This window comes from Zalophus californianus, chromosome 11 (assembly GCF_009762305.2).
Source record: "Zalophus californianus isolate mZalCal1 chromosome 11, mZalCal1.pri.v2, whole genome shotgun sequence".
Taxonomy (NCBI): domain Eukaryota; kingdom Metazoa; phylum Chordata; class Mammalia; order Carnivora; family Otariidae; genus Zalophus; species Zalophus californianus.
This window is the reverse complement of record NC_045605.1, coordinates 69,650,800-69,669,090: the sequence shown is the minus strand read 5'-3', so window position 1 is coordinate 69,669,090 and position 18,291 is coordinate 69,650,800. Positions and strand designations below refer to the sequence as shown.

Here is an 18,291-nt window from a genome sequence, read left to right as displayed (position 1 = left end):
ACATGCTTGTGAAACTTCAGAATCACTCTTGAATCTTTCTGAAAACGTATTTCCTACCTGAGGGGCATTTGTAGCCACTAGAAATGCATTTGTCCGTCCTGGGTGATCGTAATCATGCATGGCGGCTGCCACATAGAGAGCCATCAATTCCAGTGCAGGAATGTTTGAAGAAAGGCAACCATAGCTCTCGTCTGGAATAGAGCAGCTCCTTGAAGAAATGTAAGCCATTTGCCCAGGGTTCATTCTGCCATCAGAATCTGAGGAACAAGCAAAATAAGCCAGCATTACACATAACTTCCTCACAAAATGAGACTAAGGAGGGGGTTCCCCATAGGCAATATGATTATTTATCTTACTTGTTGACTAAGCTAAGAAATACAGTCTATTTATAAACAGGGACTTAAAACAGTCTATTCTTTCCAGCACACATGCTACTAGAGAGGAACAAGGTTAAACATGACGCAGAAGTCACTTACTTTATAAAGACATTATGAGATTTTTATGATGCTCTCTTACTCAGGCTAATAATTTTTTAAAGCCTCCGGTTCTCTTAACATTTATTATTGAAGGACTAGAGATAATGGCCAAGGCATAGGAAGTAACAGGAAAAAGCAATCTAGAGAATAAAATTTCGTGGAAACTGTATGAAGATTTAGGAGTTTAATGTATTAACAAACTAAGCTTCTCAACATAGATGCTTTTCAAAACTTACTAGAGAGATTACATTTCATTGTAGCCCTGACTTCAGTCTCTCCTCCCTTCTCTTTTTCCATGAAGCCCCTTATAAGACAATGGCAAGAAAAACTACGGAAAATGAAAAGAAGTAGAAAACTGAGGAATGTCTCATAACATAATTCTCTTTTTATCTTCCAGTTAGAAACAATATTTTCATTATCAACACTGTGCTTTCCATGTCTTAATATCTTACCATTGATTTCTTCATTTTTTTTTTGTATTTTAGTGGCTTTATCTATTTAGATGGTCATTCCATTACTTTTGAAGGAAAGTATAAGAAGGAAGTATAAGAAGGAAAAAATAAATTATATTTAGAGTAGACAGCAAATAAAACCACAAAGATATTAGAGAGATACAAAATTTCACTGATTGACTTCATCAGTGGCAAACTAGGAATAATGTCCTGGCTTGTCAGAGTCCAAAATGATCTTTATCATAATTTACTTCACTAAATATTTGCCATCACATGAATTTAAAAAAATTTTTTTTTTCATTATTTGACAGAGAGAGACACAGCAAGAGAGGGAACACAAGCAGGGGGAGTGGGAGAGGGAGAAGCAGGCTCCCCGCTGAGCAGGGAGCCCGATGCGGGGCTCGATCCCAGGACCCTGGGATCATGACCTGAGCCGAAAGCAGACGCTTAACAACTAAGCCACCCAGGTGCCCCATATGAATTTTTTTTAACATAATGACTTTAATACACACTAGTGATAATTACAAAGATACCTCATTATTTTTATGCTGTTTCTGTTTTTTAATTAAATTGAGTTTCAGAATCACCCACACTAGAACTTTTAAAAAATAATTAAGACAGTTAAATGTATGGATAAAGATATATTTAAATATTCAAATTTCTAATAAGACTTTAGTTATCAACATTAGCCAATAATTTGATTTTTCCCTATGTTATATGCATTCTGGATTTCCCCTAGAATTATAAATACACATATATAATACCAAAAATGGCAAAAGACATCCTTTTAAACTCAATTACTTAAAATTGACATATTAGGATCCTAATACATTCAGTTTTGTTTTAACATGAAATTAATAGTATGAAAAATAAAATAGTTGGCAAGGACAATTCAACATAACTATCACAGATCCTATTTGTTTACTTTCTTCAGAAAACGGTGATTCTTTTAATTGACTGATTAACTTAAAAGGAGGCCTCAGTAAAAGGCATCCAGACCGGAAGAGAATAGTGTAAATCCTGACAGTACCCCCCTCCTTTTTTGTAACATAAGTGCCTAATTTAAGCTTTGATCTCCCAGGCATCCATTTCAAAGATGCCAACTGCAAAGAAACACCCTGCCAGCCACCTGTCTAGACAAACAGCCAGGCTACTTCTGTTTTAGAAATCCTGGTTCAGGGCGCCTGGGTGGCTCAGTTGGTTAAGCGACTGCCTTCAGCTCAGGTCATGATCCTGGAGTCTTGGGATCGAGTCCCACATCGGGCTCCCTGCTCAGCAGGGAGTCTGCTTCTCCCTCTGACCCTCTTCCTTCTCGTGCGCTCTCTCATTCTCTCTCTCTCAAATAAATAAATAAAATCTTTACAAAAAAAAAAAAAGAAATCCTGGTTCATTTCAACAACTGACCATTTGGGCTGCTGGTTTTTTTCTCTATCCATGCTTTACATTCCTGCTCTTATGCTTTAAATTCACCAATAAAGAGTGAGCCAGTGAAACCCCCCCTACTCTTGACCCCAGTGAACCTCAGGTGCATCTGCTTGCATGCATGCTTGTGCATGTTCTCTCTCTCTCTCTCCCCCTCCCTGTGACCTCTCTCTCTCTCCCCCGTGACCTTGCTCTGTGGTCCCAGCTATGCTGTGTAATTTTCAATTCCTATAACTGTTATTTTTTGTTTCTTGATGGTTATTGCTAAAGGGCATCTTGCAATCATAATAACCACAAGAGCTGGTCCAGCCACAACACTGGTTACTGGCAGGCTGAGACCAACACACAGCAAAGAGGTAAAACTATCTCTACTTATAGATGACATGCTCTTGTATATAGAAAAATACCATGAAATCAACTAAAAAACTATTAGAACTAATAAAGGTGATCATCAAGATTGCAGGATAAAAGATCACTATGCAAAAAATCAATTATTTTTATATGTGATAGCAATGAATCAAAAAATGAGCCCCAAGAAACCATTCCATTTACACTAGCACCAAAAAGAATAAAATACTTAGAATAAACTTAACAGAAGTACAAAACCAGTATTCTGCAAACTAAAAAATATTGTTGAAAGAATTTAAAAACTTAAATAAGTGGAAAAAACACCCATGCTCATGGACCAGAAGACTTACTATTGTTAAAATAGCAATACTCCCCACAAATGATCTACAGAGTCCACATAATCCCTATCAAAATCCTAGCTGGTTTTTTTTTTTTTTTTGGTAGAAAGTCACAAACTGGACCTAAATCCATATGGAAATACAAGAGAACCAGAACAGCCAAAAAAACCTTGAAAAAGAACAAAGATGGAAGACTTAAACTTACCAATTTCAAAGCTTACTAACAAAGCTCTGAAGATAATGTACTGGAATAAGGACAGACATAAAAATCAATGCACTAAAACTGAGAGTCCAGAAATAAACCCTCATATTTATGGCTAACTGATTTTGTACAAGGGTGCTAAGACCATGCTGAGAGCCATCTATGTGCCCTGCATGATGTTAGGCTCTTTCATACATGTTGTTTCATTCAATGCTCACATCTTATAAGGTAGAAACTGATTTAGTAACATTTAAGAGCCGACTATGTGGAGTATATATAAAGAACTCTTTTCAACAAATGGTTCTGGGACAACTGGATATTCAAGTGCAAAAGAAAGTTAGACCTCTTCCTTTATCCCCCAAATTAGTTCCAATGGGTCATAGACCTAAACTTCCTATAACTATGAAACTCTCCGAAGAAAACATAGAGGAGTAAATCTTCATGATCTTGGGTTAGGCAAAACCCTTCTTAGATATGATACCAAAAGCATGAGCAAGAAAAGAAAAAGATAAATTAGACTTCATCAAAATTAAAAGTTTTTGTACTTCAATAGACACTATCAAGAAAGTAAAAAGACAACTTACAGAATGGGAGAAAATAGCTGCAAATCATAAATCTGATAAGGGACTTATATCTAAAATATACAAAGAACTCCTACAGCTCAATAATAAAAAGACAAATGACCAAATTTAAAAATGGATGAAAGACATGAATAGACATTTCTTCAAAGAAGAAAAACAAATGGCAAGGCATTCAACAATATCAGCCATTAGGTAAATGCAAATCCAAACCACAATGAAATACCATTTCACAGCCACTAGAATGGTTATCAAAGGGCGCCTGGGTGGCTCAGTTGGTTAGGCGACTGCCTTCGGCTCAGGTCATGATCCTGCAGTCCCGGGATCGAGTCCCGCATCGGGGTCCCTGCTCAGCAGGGAGTCTGCTTCTCCCTCTGACCCTCTTCCCTCTCGTGCTTTCTATCTCTCATTCTCTCTCTCAAATAAATAAATAAAATCTTAAAAAAAAAAAAAGAATGGTTATCAAAAAGGTAATAACAAGAAGTGGCAAAAAACTGGATTCTTCGTACATTGTTCTTGAGAAAATAAAATAGTGCAGCCACCTTGGAAAACATTTTGGCAGGTCCTCAAAATGTTAAGCACAGAATCATCTTATGACCCAGGAATTCCACAGCTAGAAATGAAAACATATCTACACAAAACCTAGTACAAGAATACTTATAGCAGCATTATTCATAATAGCCCCAAAGTAGAAAGAACCCAAATGTCCACCAATATTTGGGTGGTAGGAGAAAGAGGAAGAAAAAATTTGCTTATTATATAAAATAAATATCAATGAGGAAAATACATATAGCTATTAATAGATTTCACTCCTGAGACTGGTCACATAGCTGTACTTCAGATTTATCATTTTCTTATTCCACTAACAATTCCATTTTCCCTTTGTCCTCAGCCAGCATCTCTACTGATCATGGTACTTTGCCTAGTGAAATGACCTATCTTTTCAAGGGTCTGCACTATTGTGATCCTGATGATAATGGATTACTGTAGTTTTCCATTATCTTTTGTCACTGTACATGGGAGTACCAAAAAGGCCAAAAAATCCCCTGGGTTACGGACATACATCCTCCCATGTATAGTAGGAAACTTATTTCCTCTTGATAATAAGGATCAATCACTATCGTCAAATGTGCTAAAATATGAAAATATTCTTCTAAGAAAATATATACACCTACAAACAAAAAAGCTGAAGTAAATGATCTGATGGAAGCGCAGAACTAATGGAAGGAATGAGAAGGACTAAGAAAGAGTAAATAGGAAATGGCACAAAACGTAATGGCAGTAACTTTGGACTCAATGACCAAACACTGTAAGGCAATGGCTAAGCCTATGACGTTTGCCCTGATTAGCATGATCACATTTCCAGGCATCAGTAACTGTGTGTGTGTGTGTGTGCGTGTGTGTGTATCTCGCTGAAGTAGTTCTCCCTTCTTTTACAAACTAGAGTAAGAGAACCAACCATGTTATATAAATTCATTACATTTGTACAAATAATTGTATTCATGATGAACAGAATTAACCTCTTTGTGAGCAAAACATAAATGTTATGAAAGGTTTTTAATGTCACTGTTTAAATGCTTACGTGAGGCTTTTAAGTATGGCCGCTTTCACTGTGAAGGTTATATATTTTAAATTTACATGATACACCTAAAACAGAAAACCAAGAATTGAAAGAAAAGACCAAAGAAACGATTATCACACTATTCCGGATAGCAAGCAGCAGGACGGGACACAGAAAAGAAACATGGTAGATCCAACAGTATTTCATCTAAACCTAGCTCTTAAGGTGGGTCCTAGGTTTCCTAATTTGCATGCCATTATTATGCATCAAAATTTATATAGTCATTTACATGTACCAAAGGTTACTTAGTGAAATTATTAGAAGAACAGAGGTAATGAAATGAGATAGCTTGATTTATTATTTCTAGACAAATAATTAAAAGGAAGATTTGTAGACGGAAGTACCTGTTTCACTGCCTGCTGCATGGCCATTGTGGATCTGCTGTAAACCAGGAACTGGCCGCGTTGTCAGATACCAAACTGCATGTAGGACATCTGTGGCGTGTATGCGATTATGATCTAAAGTCACCAAAATGTTTTACTAAATGTTATGTTTCACATAGGGCATTTCTTAAAGTACAATAATTTTCTACTATCCTATATCCTTATAAATAAAATGTATGGCTTGGAATAACTTCCCAAAATTATATTTCATTTTAATTTTTTTAAGTAGGCTCAATGCCCAATGCAGGGCTTTGGATCTCACAATCCTGAGATCAAGAGTAGAGTAGCACGTTCTAGTGACCAGGCCAGCCAGGAACCCTCGTTTCATCTTATTTTTTTAAAGTCTCTTGATGTATTAAAAAGTTCTTTTAAAAACTTTCACATATACTATGAAACCGTAGTAAGACAGTCAAAGGAAAGGCAAGTAACAAGGGTTAATTGAAAGGCATTTAGGGGCGCCTGGGTGGCTCAGATGGTTGAGCGTCTACCTTCGGCTCGTGTTGTGATCCCAGGGTCCTGGGACTGAGTCCCATGTCGGGCTCCCTGCTTGGTGGGGAGTCTGCTTCTCCCTCTCCTTCTGCCCCTACCCCCTGCTCATGCGCGTGCTCTCTCTCACTCTCTCTCAAATAAATAAACAAAATCTTTAAAAAGAAAAAAAAAGGCACTGAAAAATTTACTGAAGGTTGCTATTTTGTAGCTTTAAAAGTACTATGTAAATAGTGTCTGGATTATGAAGACCCATGTTTGCACACAGGCAACACTTAGAAATTCTGGATACTTGAACTCCCCGCCCCACAAAAAAAAAAAAAAAAAAACCACATACACCAAAAAAAAAAAAAAAGAAAGAAAGAAAGAAAAGATGAGACACACCTATCTCTCAGGCCTGCTAGAAGGTAGAAGGATGAAATGTTAAAATGGCATATGAAAACATCCAGAACAGCGTCTGAGACATAGTACATGATCAAGAAAACACTGGTTTACTGAAATATCACTATGTGAAAAGGCAAGACCTACAGGTGAAACTCAGCTTTTGCCATTTCTAAGAGTTTTATGATCTTGGGAAAGTTTCTTCTGAGTTTTTACTTCTCACCTGTGAAAGGTAGATAATATAAATTTTCCAACAAGGATTAAATGATATAATCTTCATAGATCTAATGATTATAGTCACAGCTGATATGCAATAAAAGTTCAACACTTCAACAGATATTTAATGAGTACCAGGTAGAATCAGCAGATGACACAATACTAAGTGTTCAGGCCATCGATACGATATGATGTCAGTCTGCGAGGAGCTTAATTATTCATATAGTCAATTGACCATTTACTATACGCCAGGAATTCTGATATGTGCTTTCCATGGCTTATCTTATCACTACCTATGGAGTAGAGACTACTGTAATTTCCATTTACAAATTTGGATACTAACATTTAGAAAAGTTAGATCCAGAGGCTCTTTTCTTAATATCCTATTTGGAGCTGATAGTGAAGACTCTTTAGTGCCTCTTTATTTTTCCCATTCTCCTTCCTTTGAAGTCCATTTTAAAGTATCACTTTAAATGAGCCTGGGGGGGCTCAGTCGGTTAAGCATCTGCCTTCAGCTCAGGTCATGATCTCAGGGTCCTGAGCAGGGAGCCTGCTTCTCCGTCTCCCTCTGCCTCTTGCCTCTGCTCGTGCTCACTCTCTCAAATAAATAAATCTTTAAAAAAAATAATAAAGTATCACTTTATTCTATTTATAAAATGCAGTCACTTTTTTAAAAAGCATACTTTATATGTGGAAATTACAGTACATATAACTCACATTAAGTATCATTATTGAGTTAAAGCAATTTAAGAATAATTTGCTCTGTGTTTATGTAAGTGGTTTCCCATAAATGTGTCCATATGAAGGGAAACTGTAGAATATATAGATGTATAAGGAAACCTGTATCATTTCCTAATATGAAATTCAAATTATATTTTACCATAAAATCAAATAGCCATTAGCAATTAATCTGTGAGTCAGAACACAGTTAGAAACAGAAATTCTATGGATAATTTTACTTTTTTTATTTTTTATTTTCTTTAAAGATTTTATTTATTTATTTGAGAGAGAGAGAATGAGAGACAGAGAGCATGAGAGGGAAGAGGGTCAGAGGGAGAAGCAGACTCCCTGCTGAGCAGGGAGCCCGATGTGGGACTCGATCCTGGGACTCCAGGATCATGACCTGAGCCAAAGGCAGTCGCCTAACCAACTGAGCCACCCAGGCGCCCTATTTATTTATTTTTTAAAGATTTTATTTATTTATTTGACAGAGAGAGAACAGCGAGAGAGGGAACACAAGTAGGGGGAGTGGGAGAGGGAGAAGCAGGCTTCCTACCAAGCAGGGAGCCCAACGCAGGGCTCGATCCCAAGACCCAGGACCACAACCAGAGCCGAAGGCAGATGCTCAATGACTGAGCCACCCAGGCGCCCCTCTATGGATAATTAAAAAATATTTTGAAGTCAAGAATTTTCTGACACTCTTGACTTAATCACCAAACATTTTAAAAGATACTCAGATGAATAATTATTAACATAGGAAGTTGTACACCATATAATAATTAAGGGAAAGAGCACACTATATGTCTATATTATGATTCACTTTATAAAACATAAATAAGAAAACATACCAAAATGTTAATAGTAGTCCGTTAGCTCTAGGTAGCAGCATATAGATTACTTAAATCCCTATTTAAAAATTTTTCCAAACATGTAATTTAAAAAGTGTTTAGATCTGAAGGGAATAATAATAGTTTCAAAACCAGTATTATCTGAACTTCAGTAATAAGATCTGTTGATACTTACAAGGAATGTCTCGGTAGCCATTCTCCAATGCACGAAAATAGTTCATGAACTGTAGAGTGGGGATTTTAAATATTTCCAATAAGCCAGTGTCTTGAAATAAGGTATACATAACCTAAATGTCAATTAAAATAAAATTTACTTTAAAAATCAGAATTTCTATTTGTAGTTGAGTAGAATATGTTTTTGTGATTTGCATTTGGGAATGTTACCATGTATATATGTCTTTAAGTTAATAATTTATTAAAAACTTCTTTACAAGATACAAGAAATTCTTTTCAAAACATTAAAAAGGAAGACATCACCCTAAAACCTTTGAAAACCAAAGAAAGATTACCATATCATGTCCCAGTTTTAAAATTTTTCCATTCTTCCCTTTAGCTTTTTTATTTACAATTTATTAAGGGGCATATGAAATCTATTCTACTCTAGTCCCTGGTGTTAACAGAAGTCAGAACAATGTATTTATTACATTTTTGTCCCTAAAGACTTCAATGAGATGAAACTATATGCCCTCCACATAATTTATCCTTATGTTTGTACATTTCATAAATAAGATACTTTGAAGACAATGAGAGTAATATTTTGGGAAGGTTAATCTGATGTTGTTGTATGAATTTCTCGGGGGGAACCTTGAGTCTGGGTGGTTAGAAAAGAACTATTTTTCCATGGTTCTAGCATGAAATGAACCATCTGGCCTTGGGTAAAGTACAGGGAGGGCAGGTGAAAAAAATAAAGCATAGGTTTCAGTGGTTAGAACTAACTTACCTTTCATGTCCTTTTCAACCACAGGGCTCAATATAAAGTAACTCTTTATTCTGTATCCCACTAATATGGGCCAAAAAAACTACTTTTCATTTATTCAAACAAAATTATATGAAATACGTTACATATAATAATTTTCATATATGGGTTTATGTATATAGGTTTCTCTTTTCAAATTTTCTACTGAAGACTTCATTTGTGAAAAAAAGAATTCAGTGAACAATGTTGAACTTGTGCCTAACCCAGTATTACATGTTTGTAGATTTTGCATTTTATAAAGATTTAAGAAAAAGTTAATTTATAATAAAAAAAGTAGAGATGTTAAACAAACCTGACTAAGGATCCTTCCTGATTTCTCTCCCATTTTTTCTACAACTTCAAATATTTGAAAATTCCAGTTGCTCATCTTTTCTATTAAGGAATCATAATCTTCTATTAAAATCAGGTCCAGTGATGCTTCCTGTTCAATCTGCACATATAGGGGGAGAAACACAAACCAACTTAACCTTACCTTTTAAAAATATTGTTAAATCCACATCTAAATGAAAGCACTTAAAACTGAACATTAAAAAATGGTCAATACTATTTTCAACAAAAGTTATTCTCAAATATAATCTGTACTTCCAATTTCCCCTCTTTGTAAAATGCTATCTTCAGAAAAATGTAAAAATGTCTTCTAGGCATCAGGAGACTTACTGATCTTCACAGTACTTTTATAAATAAAAATGTTTTCTTTCCAAAACACTATATACAAGCCTAAAATCTACTATTTTCATTTTAGAAGTTACAGGTATCAAAGAATAATAGAAAAAGACTCCTATCTTATACTGGCATTTATTACTAGTTTAACTCCCAAAAGGAATGGGTGATTTTTCCCCTAAAAAGCTTAAATTTGGAACTTAAGAACAAAAACACTGCTATTATAAGTAAGCAGATTTTGTTTTTTAATGCTTTATGCACCTGTTCCTCATACTTTTAACATATACAATGAAGAAAATATCAGCATAGAAAGTAGTATATCTACTATAAAACTAAAATGTGTTCATGTGTTCATTTTACAATGAATGCACTTTGCTGTTCTAGGATGATGGATTCAGAAGTACAATTGACCACTGAACAACACAAGTTTGAACCATGTGGGTCCACTTACACCTGGACTTTCTGTAGTACAGTGCTATCAATAGAGGACTCCCAGTACTGTAAGCACAGCACATACGGTACTGCATTTTCTCATCCTTAGGATTTTTACTCACATTCTTTGTTCTAGCTTATTTTATTGCAAGAATACAGTATACAATACATATAACATATAAAATATGTGTTAACTGACATGTGTTTATGCTATCAGTAAGACTTCTGATCAACTGAAGGTCATTAGCAACTAAATTTTGGGGGAGTCAAAAGTTATATGTGGATTTTTGACTGCATGTGGGAGGGTGAGCACCCCTAATACCAGTCTTGTTTAACGGTCAACTGTAATTATTATTTTTAACCCAAGGTTTTCTTTAATATGATATAAGGACTTTTCAGTAAAAAATTTAAAAGTACTATTATATTAAAAATCTTGTTCTGGGCAAAGATAATGAAACTAGTACTAAACTAATGTTATATTTCACCTTAACATAATCATATGGAAAGTTTATCTTTTACATTTGGTTGCTGTTCATTCTGTGCCTCTTCTGTTAGGTGATTATCACCTTCCAAAAATAATTTTCTGTAGTCTCTGTTCTCTGTTTCCACTTCTTGTGCTTCTGTGCAGTTGAATGATTGTTTTGAGGGAATGGTGCTGTCTTCGTCACCTTTCAAAAATACATAGAATAATAATAAATAAAACTTGTCCTATATGCATAGTTTTATAAGGAAAATTACTTATAAAAAAATATAAAATGGGGTGCCTGTGGCTCAATTGGTTAAGCATCTGTCTTTGGCTCAGGTCATGATCTCAGAGTCCTGGGATGGAGCCCCATGTCAGGCTCTCTGCTCAGCGGGGAGCCTGCTTCTCCCTCTCCGTCTACCCCTCTCCCCCTGCTTGTGCTGTCAAATAAATAAATAAAAATCTTAAAAAAAAAAAAAAAAAGGAAAAGTCCCTATCAATAGGAAGTTTTTAGCAATTTGATGTATGCAATGTCTAGCATCTGAAATTGTTTGAGTTTTGGCTATGAAAACTCTAGATTTGTAATTATAAATGAATGAAATCAAGGCACATCTAAAAATTAAAACACAGTATCATTTACTGTGAATTATTTCTCTACCAATGTGATTAATAATGCTTTTTTCCCCCCCAAATCTCATGGAAAAGGGAAGCAGCACCATTAGCTAAACAGCATTCATTCACATGTAAAAAAAAAAAAATCATATTCATTCTGTTGGTAATATTGTAAACAGGAAACTTCCCCAAAACCCATCAACAGTAGAATAAATAAATGTAGTATATTTACACAACTGAACACTATGGAGCAAAGAGAATGAACTACAACCACATGCAACAAGATGGATGATTCTTAAAAATATAATGTTGAATGAAGTTAGACACAAAAGTGCATACTCTGTGGTTCTCTTTATGAAAAGTTCAACAACATACCAAAACTGATACATATGAGTATTGAAAGCCAAGACAAATATTATCTTTAGAGGGCACACCCTGAACGGGGCATGAGGAGAAATTCTGAGGTGCTGGTAATATTTTGTTTATTAGTTTACTGATCTGGGTGGTTACACAGGTATATGTTAAATGTATGAATACTCATCAAGTTATAAAGTTATGATTCATTTACTCTTCAATATGTAGGGGGTTTTCCTAAGTTTTTTTTTTTTTAAGATTTTATTTATTTTATTTGAGACAGAGAGAGCATGCACATGCATGCAACAAGCAGGGGGAGGGAGAAGGGGAGACGGACAGAATCTCAAGTAGACTCCATGCTGAGCACGTGGGGCTTGATCTCACGATGCTGAGATCATGACCTGACCCAAAACCAAGAGTCAGATGCTTACCCAACTAAGCCACCCAGGCGCCCCTAGGTAAAACAGTTTTTAAGAGTACATATTGGAATTGAGTTTCAGAAGAACTAGGCTCAAATCCTGATTTTGTACTTGATAATGGCAAAGTGCATCCATCTTTCTGTAAAAGATGGATAATAACATCTATTTTACTAGATGTTACATATAATAAATGATCAATAAATGTTAGTCAAATCTTAATCTAACACTGAATATACTAAAAAATCATTAACTAATGATGATCAGGAAATATCCTTTGGAAAATACTATTTTTTCCCAATGAAAAGCATTTAACAAATGAAATTTAGAATGTGCAACTACTCTTGGTAAGTTAAGGCAGTACCTCTAAAATAATATACATAATAATATTCTAAAATAGCCATCATGACATATGAGATTCATTAAATACGGTGTTTTTTTTCAAGATTTTATTTATTTATTTGAGAGGGTGGGAGGAGCACAGAGGGAGAAGCAGACTCCCAAATGAGCAGGGAGCCTGATGCGGGGCTCGATCCCAGGACCCAGAGATCATGACCTGAGCCGAAGACACGTTTAACCGACTGAGCCCTCCAGGCACCCCATACGTACTTTTTAATGATCCAAACTTCTATCTTACATAGAACAGTAATAAAAACAGTTGAAATAAATGTAATAATTTCTTTTCCAAAGCTGGCCACAACACTATGTCTTACCCCCCTTGCACTCTTTTGAAATGTATTCCTGTCGCTCCTCCATCAAGACACCGCATCTATTTCCTAAGCCCTGGGAATCTGGACAGCCTGTGTGACTGCTCTGATTAATAGGATATGGCATTACTTAATGCTTTGTCTGTTCTGGGTTGAGCCATTAATTTGACTGGCAGCTTCTACTTCCTCCTCTCCTGGAATCCAGCAAACATGTTGGAAGAAACCCATAGAGAGATCATATTTAGATGGACTAGTCAATAGTCAGCAGATATATGAGTAATCCCATCTTGGAAATTCAGCCCAATCATTCCTTCAGATGACTGTCACTCGTACCAATATCTGACTGCAATCACATGAGAGTCCTCAAGTGAGAATCTCCCAGCTGATACCATTCAATCTAAAGAAGAGTGTGTGTGTGTGTGTGTGTGTGTGTGTGTGTGTGTGTGTGTGTGTGTGTGTGTGTAGTGTAATAACATACTATAAAATCTACCCATTTTAAGTGTATACTTCAACAATTTTAGTAAATTTACAAGTGTACAACCATTACGACAATTCTAGAATATTCTCATCACCCCAAAAAGTACCCTCCTGCTTATTTATAGTTAATCCCTATTTTCATCCTAGGTGATCACTGTTCTGATATTGTCCCTATAAATTCACCTTTTCTAGCATCTCATATAAATAGAATCATACAATATGAAATCTTTTGAGTCTGGCTTCTCTCACTTAGAATAACGTTTTGAAGTCTATCCATGTAGTGTCATGTATCAGAAGTTTGTTCCTTTAATTGCTAAATTTAAAATTACATTGTATGGATATACCACATGATAGTTCTCCATTTACAAGTTAATGGACATTTGGATCATTTCCAGTTTTGCAGTGTCATCAATAATGTCATAACATTCACAATCTTGTCTTTGAGCACTCATATGTTTTCTCATGGATAAATTCTAAGCCATGGTATTACTGGGTGATATTGTAAATTTATGTGTAACTTTTAAAGAAACTGCCAGAATGTTTTCCAAAGGGGTATACCATTTTATATTCCCATCAGCAATGCAAAAAGTTCTAATTTCTCTGCATCCTTGCTAACACTTGGTATTGTCTGTCTTTTTTATTATAGTTAGTCTAGTTTGAGCGTAGTGCTATCTCATTGTAGGATTAATTTGCATTTCTGCAATGACTAATGATGTCGTTCATCTTTTCATGTGTTCATTAACCATTTGTTTATATCCTTCACCAAATGACTCAGACCAAAATATCTGACATCTTTTGCCCATTTTTTGAGCTGTTTGACTTCTTAATAATGAATTATAAATGTTCTTTATATATTATGGATATAAGACCTAATCAGATATATAATTTCCAAATATTTTCTCTCAATCGGAGGTTTGTCTTTTCTTTTTCTTATTGTTGTCTTATGAAGTGCAAAAATTTTTATTTTGCTGAAGCCCAATTTGTCATTCTTTTCTTTCATGGACTGTGCTTTTGGTGTGGTATCTAAGAATGCTTTATTCAACTCAAGGTCACAAAGACTATATACTATATTTTCTTCTACAAGTTTCAAGTTTTTAACTCTTACACTTAGGTCTATGATCTATTTTGAGTTACTTTTTATGTATACAGTAAGGTAAGAGTCCAAATTCTTCCTTTGACAAGTGAATATCCAATTGTGCTGGCCCCATGTGGTGAAATAACTATCCTTTCTCTTTTGAATTATCTTGGCTTCTCTATCAAAATTCAGTTATCATAAATGCAAGAATCTATTTTTGGATTTGTTGTTCTGTTCCACTGATCTACAGACTTGTCTTTGGGCCACTACCTCACTATCTTAATTACAGTGGCTTTACAGTAAGTTTTGTAGTGTCAGTCCTCCAAATTTGTTCTTTCTCCAAACTGTTTTGGTTATTGTTGGTCATGATCTTTCCATGTTAAATTTAAGACCAACTTGTCAATTCCTACCAAAAAAAAGCCTGCTAGAATTTGATAAGGATTACAATGAATTTATCTATCAATTTGGGAGCCCTACTGACAATACTGAGTTTTTCAATCTTTTAATATGAAATGCCTCTCAATTTATTTAGATTTTCTCTAATCTTTATCAACAATGTTTTGTAGTTTTCAGTTTATAAATCTCCCCTTCTTTGGTTAAATTCATTCTACTACTTCATTCTTATCAATACTATTATGAATTGAAATGTTTTCTTAATTTCAATTTATGGTGGTTCATTGCCAGTATACAGAAATATAATTTTGTACATCACTGATCTTGCATCTTGTCTCTGCTAAACTGGTTTCTTGGTTCTAGTGTGTGTATGTGTATTCTTTGGGATTTTCTACACAGAGGTTCATATGATCTATGATAATGGGACAGTTTTATTTGTTTTCATTCAGGATGCCTTTATTTCTTTTTCTTTCTAATTTTCCTGGCAAGAACCACCAGTACCATGTAGACTAGATGTGCTGAATGCAGGGGCGCCTGAGTAGCTCAGTCGGTTAGGCATCTGCCTTCGGCTCAGGGCATGATCCCAGGGTCCTGAAATCAAGCCCAGTGTCTGGCTCCCTGCTCCATGGGGAACCTGCTTCTTCCTCTCCCTCTGACCCTCTCCCTGCTCGTGTGTACTCAATCACTCTCTCTCTCACAAAAATAAGTAAAATCTTAAAAAAAAAAAAAAAAGGTGCTGAAAACAAAAACCTTTATCCTATTCTTGACCTTAGGGAGAAAGCGTCAGTCTTTTTCCATTAAAGATGATGTTCAGGTGTGTGTTTTTCAGATGTCCTTTATCAGATTGAAGAACTTCCCTGCTATAACTAGTTTGAGTGTTTTTATCATGAAAGAGACTTAGATTTTATCAAATATTTTTTCTGCACATATTTAGATTACCATGTGTTTTTCTCCCCCTTTGTTCTATTAATGTGGTATACTACATTGACTGATTTTCAACTGTTAAACTACTCTTGCGTTCATGGGATAAAAACCTCTTGGTCATGGTGTGACCATTTCATATTTTGCTGGATTCAGTTTAATATTATTTTGTTAAGGATTTTTGTGTCTATACACATAAGGGATATTGGTCTGTAATTTCCTTGGTTACTGTCTGGTTATGACATCAGGATAATACTAGTCCTATAGAATGCGTTGGGAAGTTTTCCCTCCTATTCTACTTTTTGGAAGAGTTTGTGAAGGATTGGTCTTTTCTGTGTGTGTGTGTGTGTACAATGTAAGAACCAAAAACTACTGAATTGTACACTTCAAAAGGGTGACTTTTATAGTATGTAAAGGGATCGATAAGAGCCCATAATCCCTGTGGAGGTCCATCTACTTCTGGTTTACCTTTATTCTTAGGGTGGAGGGCTACACAGTTTACCAAGTTATCCCTACTATGGTAAGCCTTCAACTCCAATCTCTGTCTCCCTAGTCCCACAGAAGTACCAAAAGACTGCTCATTCTATTAGTCACCGGCCCCTCCAGAAAGAGCAAATATCTTTTTGATAGTCCCAAACTCCAGGCTCATTTTTGTGAACTTCTGTCCCCCTCCAGATCTTGTACTGGTAATTCTGAGAGCTTGTTAGTTTTCAACGGTTTTAAGCATGTTTTTGTTGTTAATGATTTGTCTGGCTTTTCTAGCTACTTTCAGTGGGAATGATGATCTGAGTTACCTAGTTAACTATTACTGTATGCCTGAGTCATCAATTTTTTAAAATTATAAAACAACCATAACTTATCACCAACAATATTTCTTGTTTGAGGATATAAAATGTTTCTGAATGATATTAACAAATTAAAATTTAAAACAACTCCTCTCTATGCCATTAAAATGTATGCAAACTCTCTTGGGCTTAGAGTTCAACATTAATATAATTAATTTCACTGTTTATGAACTCTAGCCATAACCTGAAAAGACCACATTCATTTCCACAGCACACTGTAGTCTTCAAAACACTTTCACCATCTGTTATTTGTAACTCATTCCCAGTAACTCCTCAACTTATCTCCTAAGTAGGTAAAACATTAGATCTTCATTTTAAAGATGGATAAATTGAAGTTAAAGTCACTCATTTATTAACTTCTAAAACAATGTCAAAAATTGCTCTGAAATTCAAACACACATGACTTTTGCAAAACTCACCCAACTTTCCACTGTGGCAGTCTGTACCAGACTCAGATTCGGATGTTGACACATATTTCAATATTTGATGTCCACAGCTTATAGAATAAAACAGATAAATATACCTTTATAAATGAGGCAAGCAAATTTTGACCTAAATACAATTAGAAAATCCGCTTAATTTTTAACCAAGATCCTAACTGCAAAATATCACACAAGTCCAATCTCTTGATAAACCTAATAGGTAGGCTTTATCCTAGAAGGCATCCTGTGTCCCTGAAGAGAATAACATATTTTGAAAGTCAACAATGAGGTCTGAAGTAAACACTTACTACTGATAAAAAATGGAAAAATGAAAACAAACACCATATGAACTGGGTAGTACGGTATTATACACCAAAGTAATTCTCATAATTTACTGGTATCCTGAGATGGATAGAATACCACTATGTATCACTTAATTGGAAAATGAGTAATAGCACTAAAATGAGAAAAAGTTTGTTAAGAATAAAAACTACTCGATAAAGAAGATATAGTCTTAAGCAAATAGAAAACTAGTAATACTTTATTAAAATAACATATTTTTAAATAGAAATAATGAAAATTTGGGAAACTTACCTGTTACACAAACTGCTATCAGAATTTCTGAGTTGCTGATAAATATCTGGTGAATTGGATGCACTGCCCAGAGATCTGTGTAAAATAACACTTGGCTTAGTAAGAAAATTGGCAGTGTCAGGAAATTCTATGTGTGATCGACTGGTTAGGGAGCCAGGAGACACTGGTCCATGGCTGGGAGAATTCACAGGACTCAGGCTGGGGAAAGCACCTTAAAAAATTAAAAGAGAAGAAAGAGATCAATCAATAAATATGTATGCACACATAGGCGTTTATTGTCTCTGTGTATTTAAAAAGAATATCTTCCTTCTTTAAAGAAAGCAAAGTATTTACAATTAAATGATAAAAGAGATTCCTAGGTGGAGCTATCTTCAAGACATTGTAGGCATTATTTGTCATCATCAGTGAGTGTGAAATAAATACGGCAGCAAGATGGCACAGATGTTAACAGTGTAACTAAAATGTACAAAGTG

The 18,291-nt window shown here is 35.2% G+C and overlaps 1 protein-coding gene across 1 annotated transcript in view; it reads right to left on the bottom strand.

The window, feature by feature from the left end:
• The window catches only part of PDE3B (phosphodiesterase 3B), a 164,429-nt gene that overhangs the window by 19,086 nt on the left and 127,052 nt on the right, over positions 1-18,291 (bottom strand). Inside the window, exons 7-13 of the mRNA XM_027577888.2 lie at positions 17,819-18,029; positions 17,222-17,298; positions 11,059-11,207; positions 9,740-9,877; positions 8,647-8,758; positions 5,782-5,895; positions 58-257 (exon numbers count right to left, since the gene is read on the bottom strand). Of these exons, the coding sequence (XP_027433689.2) occupies positions 58-257; positions 5,782-5,895; positions 8,647-8,758; positions 9,740-9,877; positions 11,059-11,207; positions 17,222-17,298; positions 17,819-18,029 (1,001 nt within the window). The remainder of the gene's footprint in view (positions 1-57; positions 258-5,781; positions 5,896-8,646; positions 8,759-9,739; positions 9,878-11,058; positions 11,208-17,221; positions 17,299-17,818; positions 18,030-18,291) is intronic.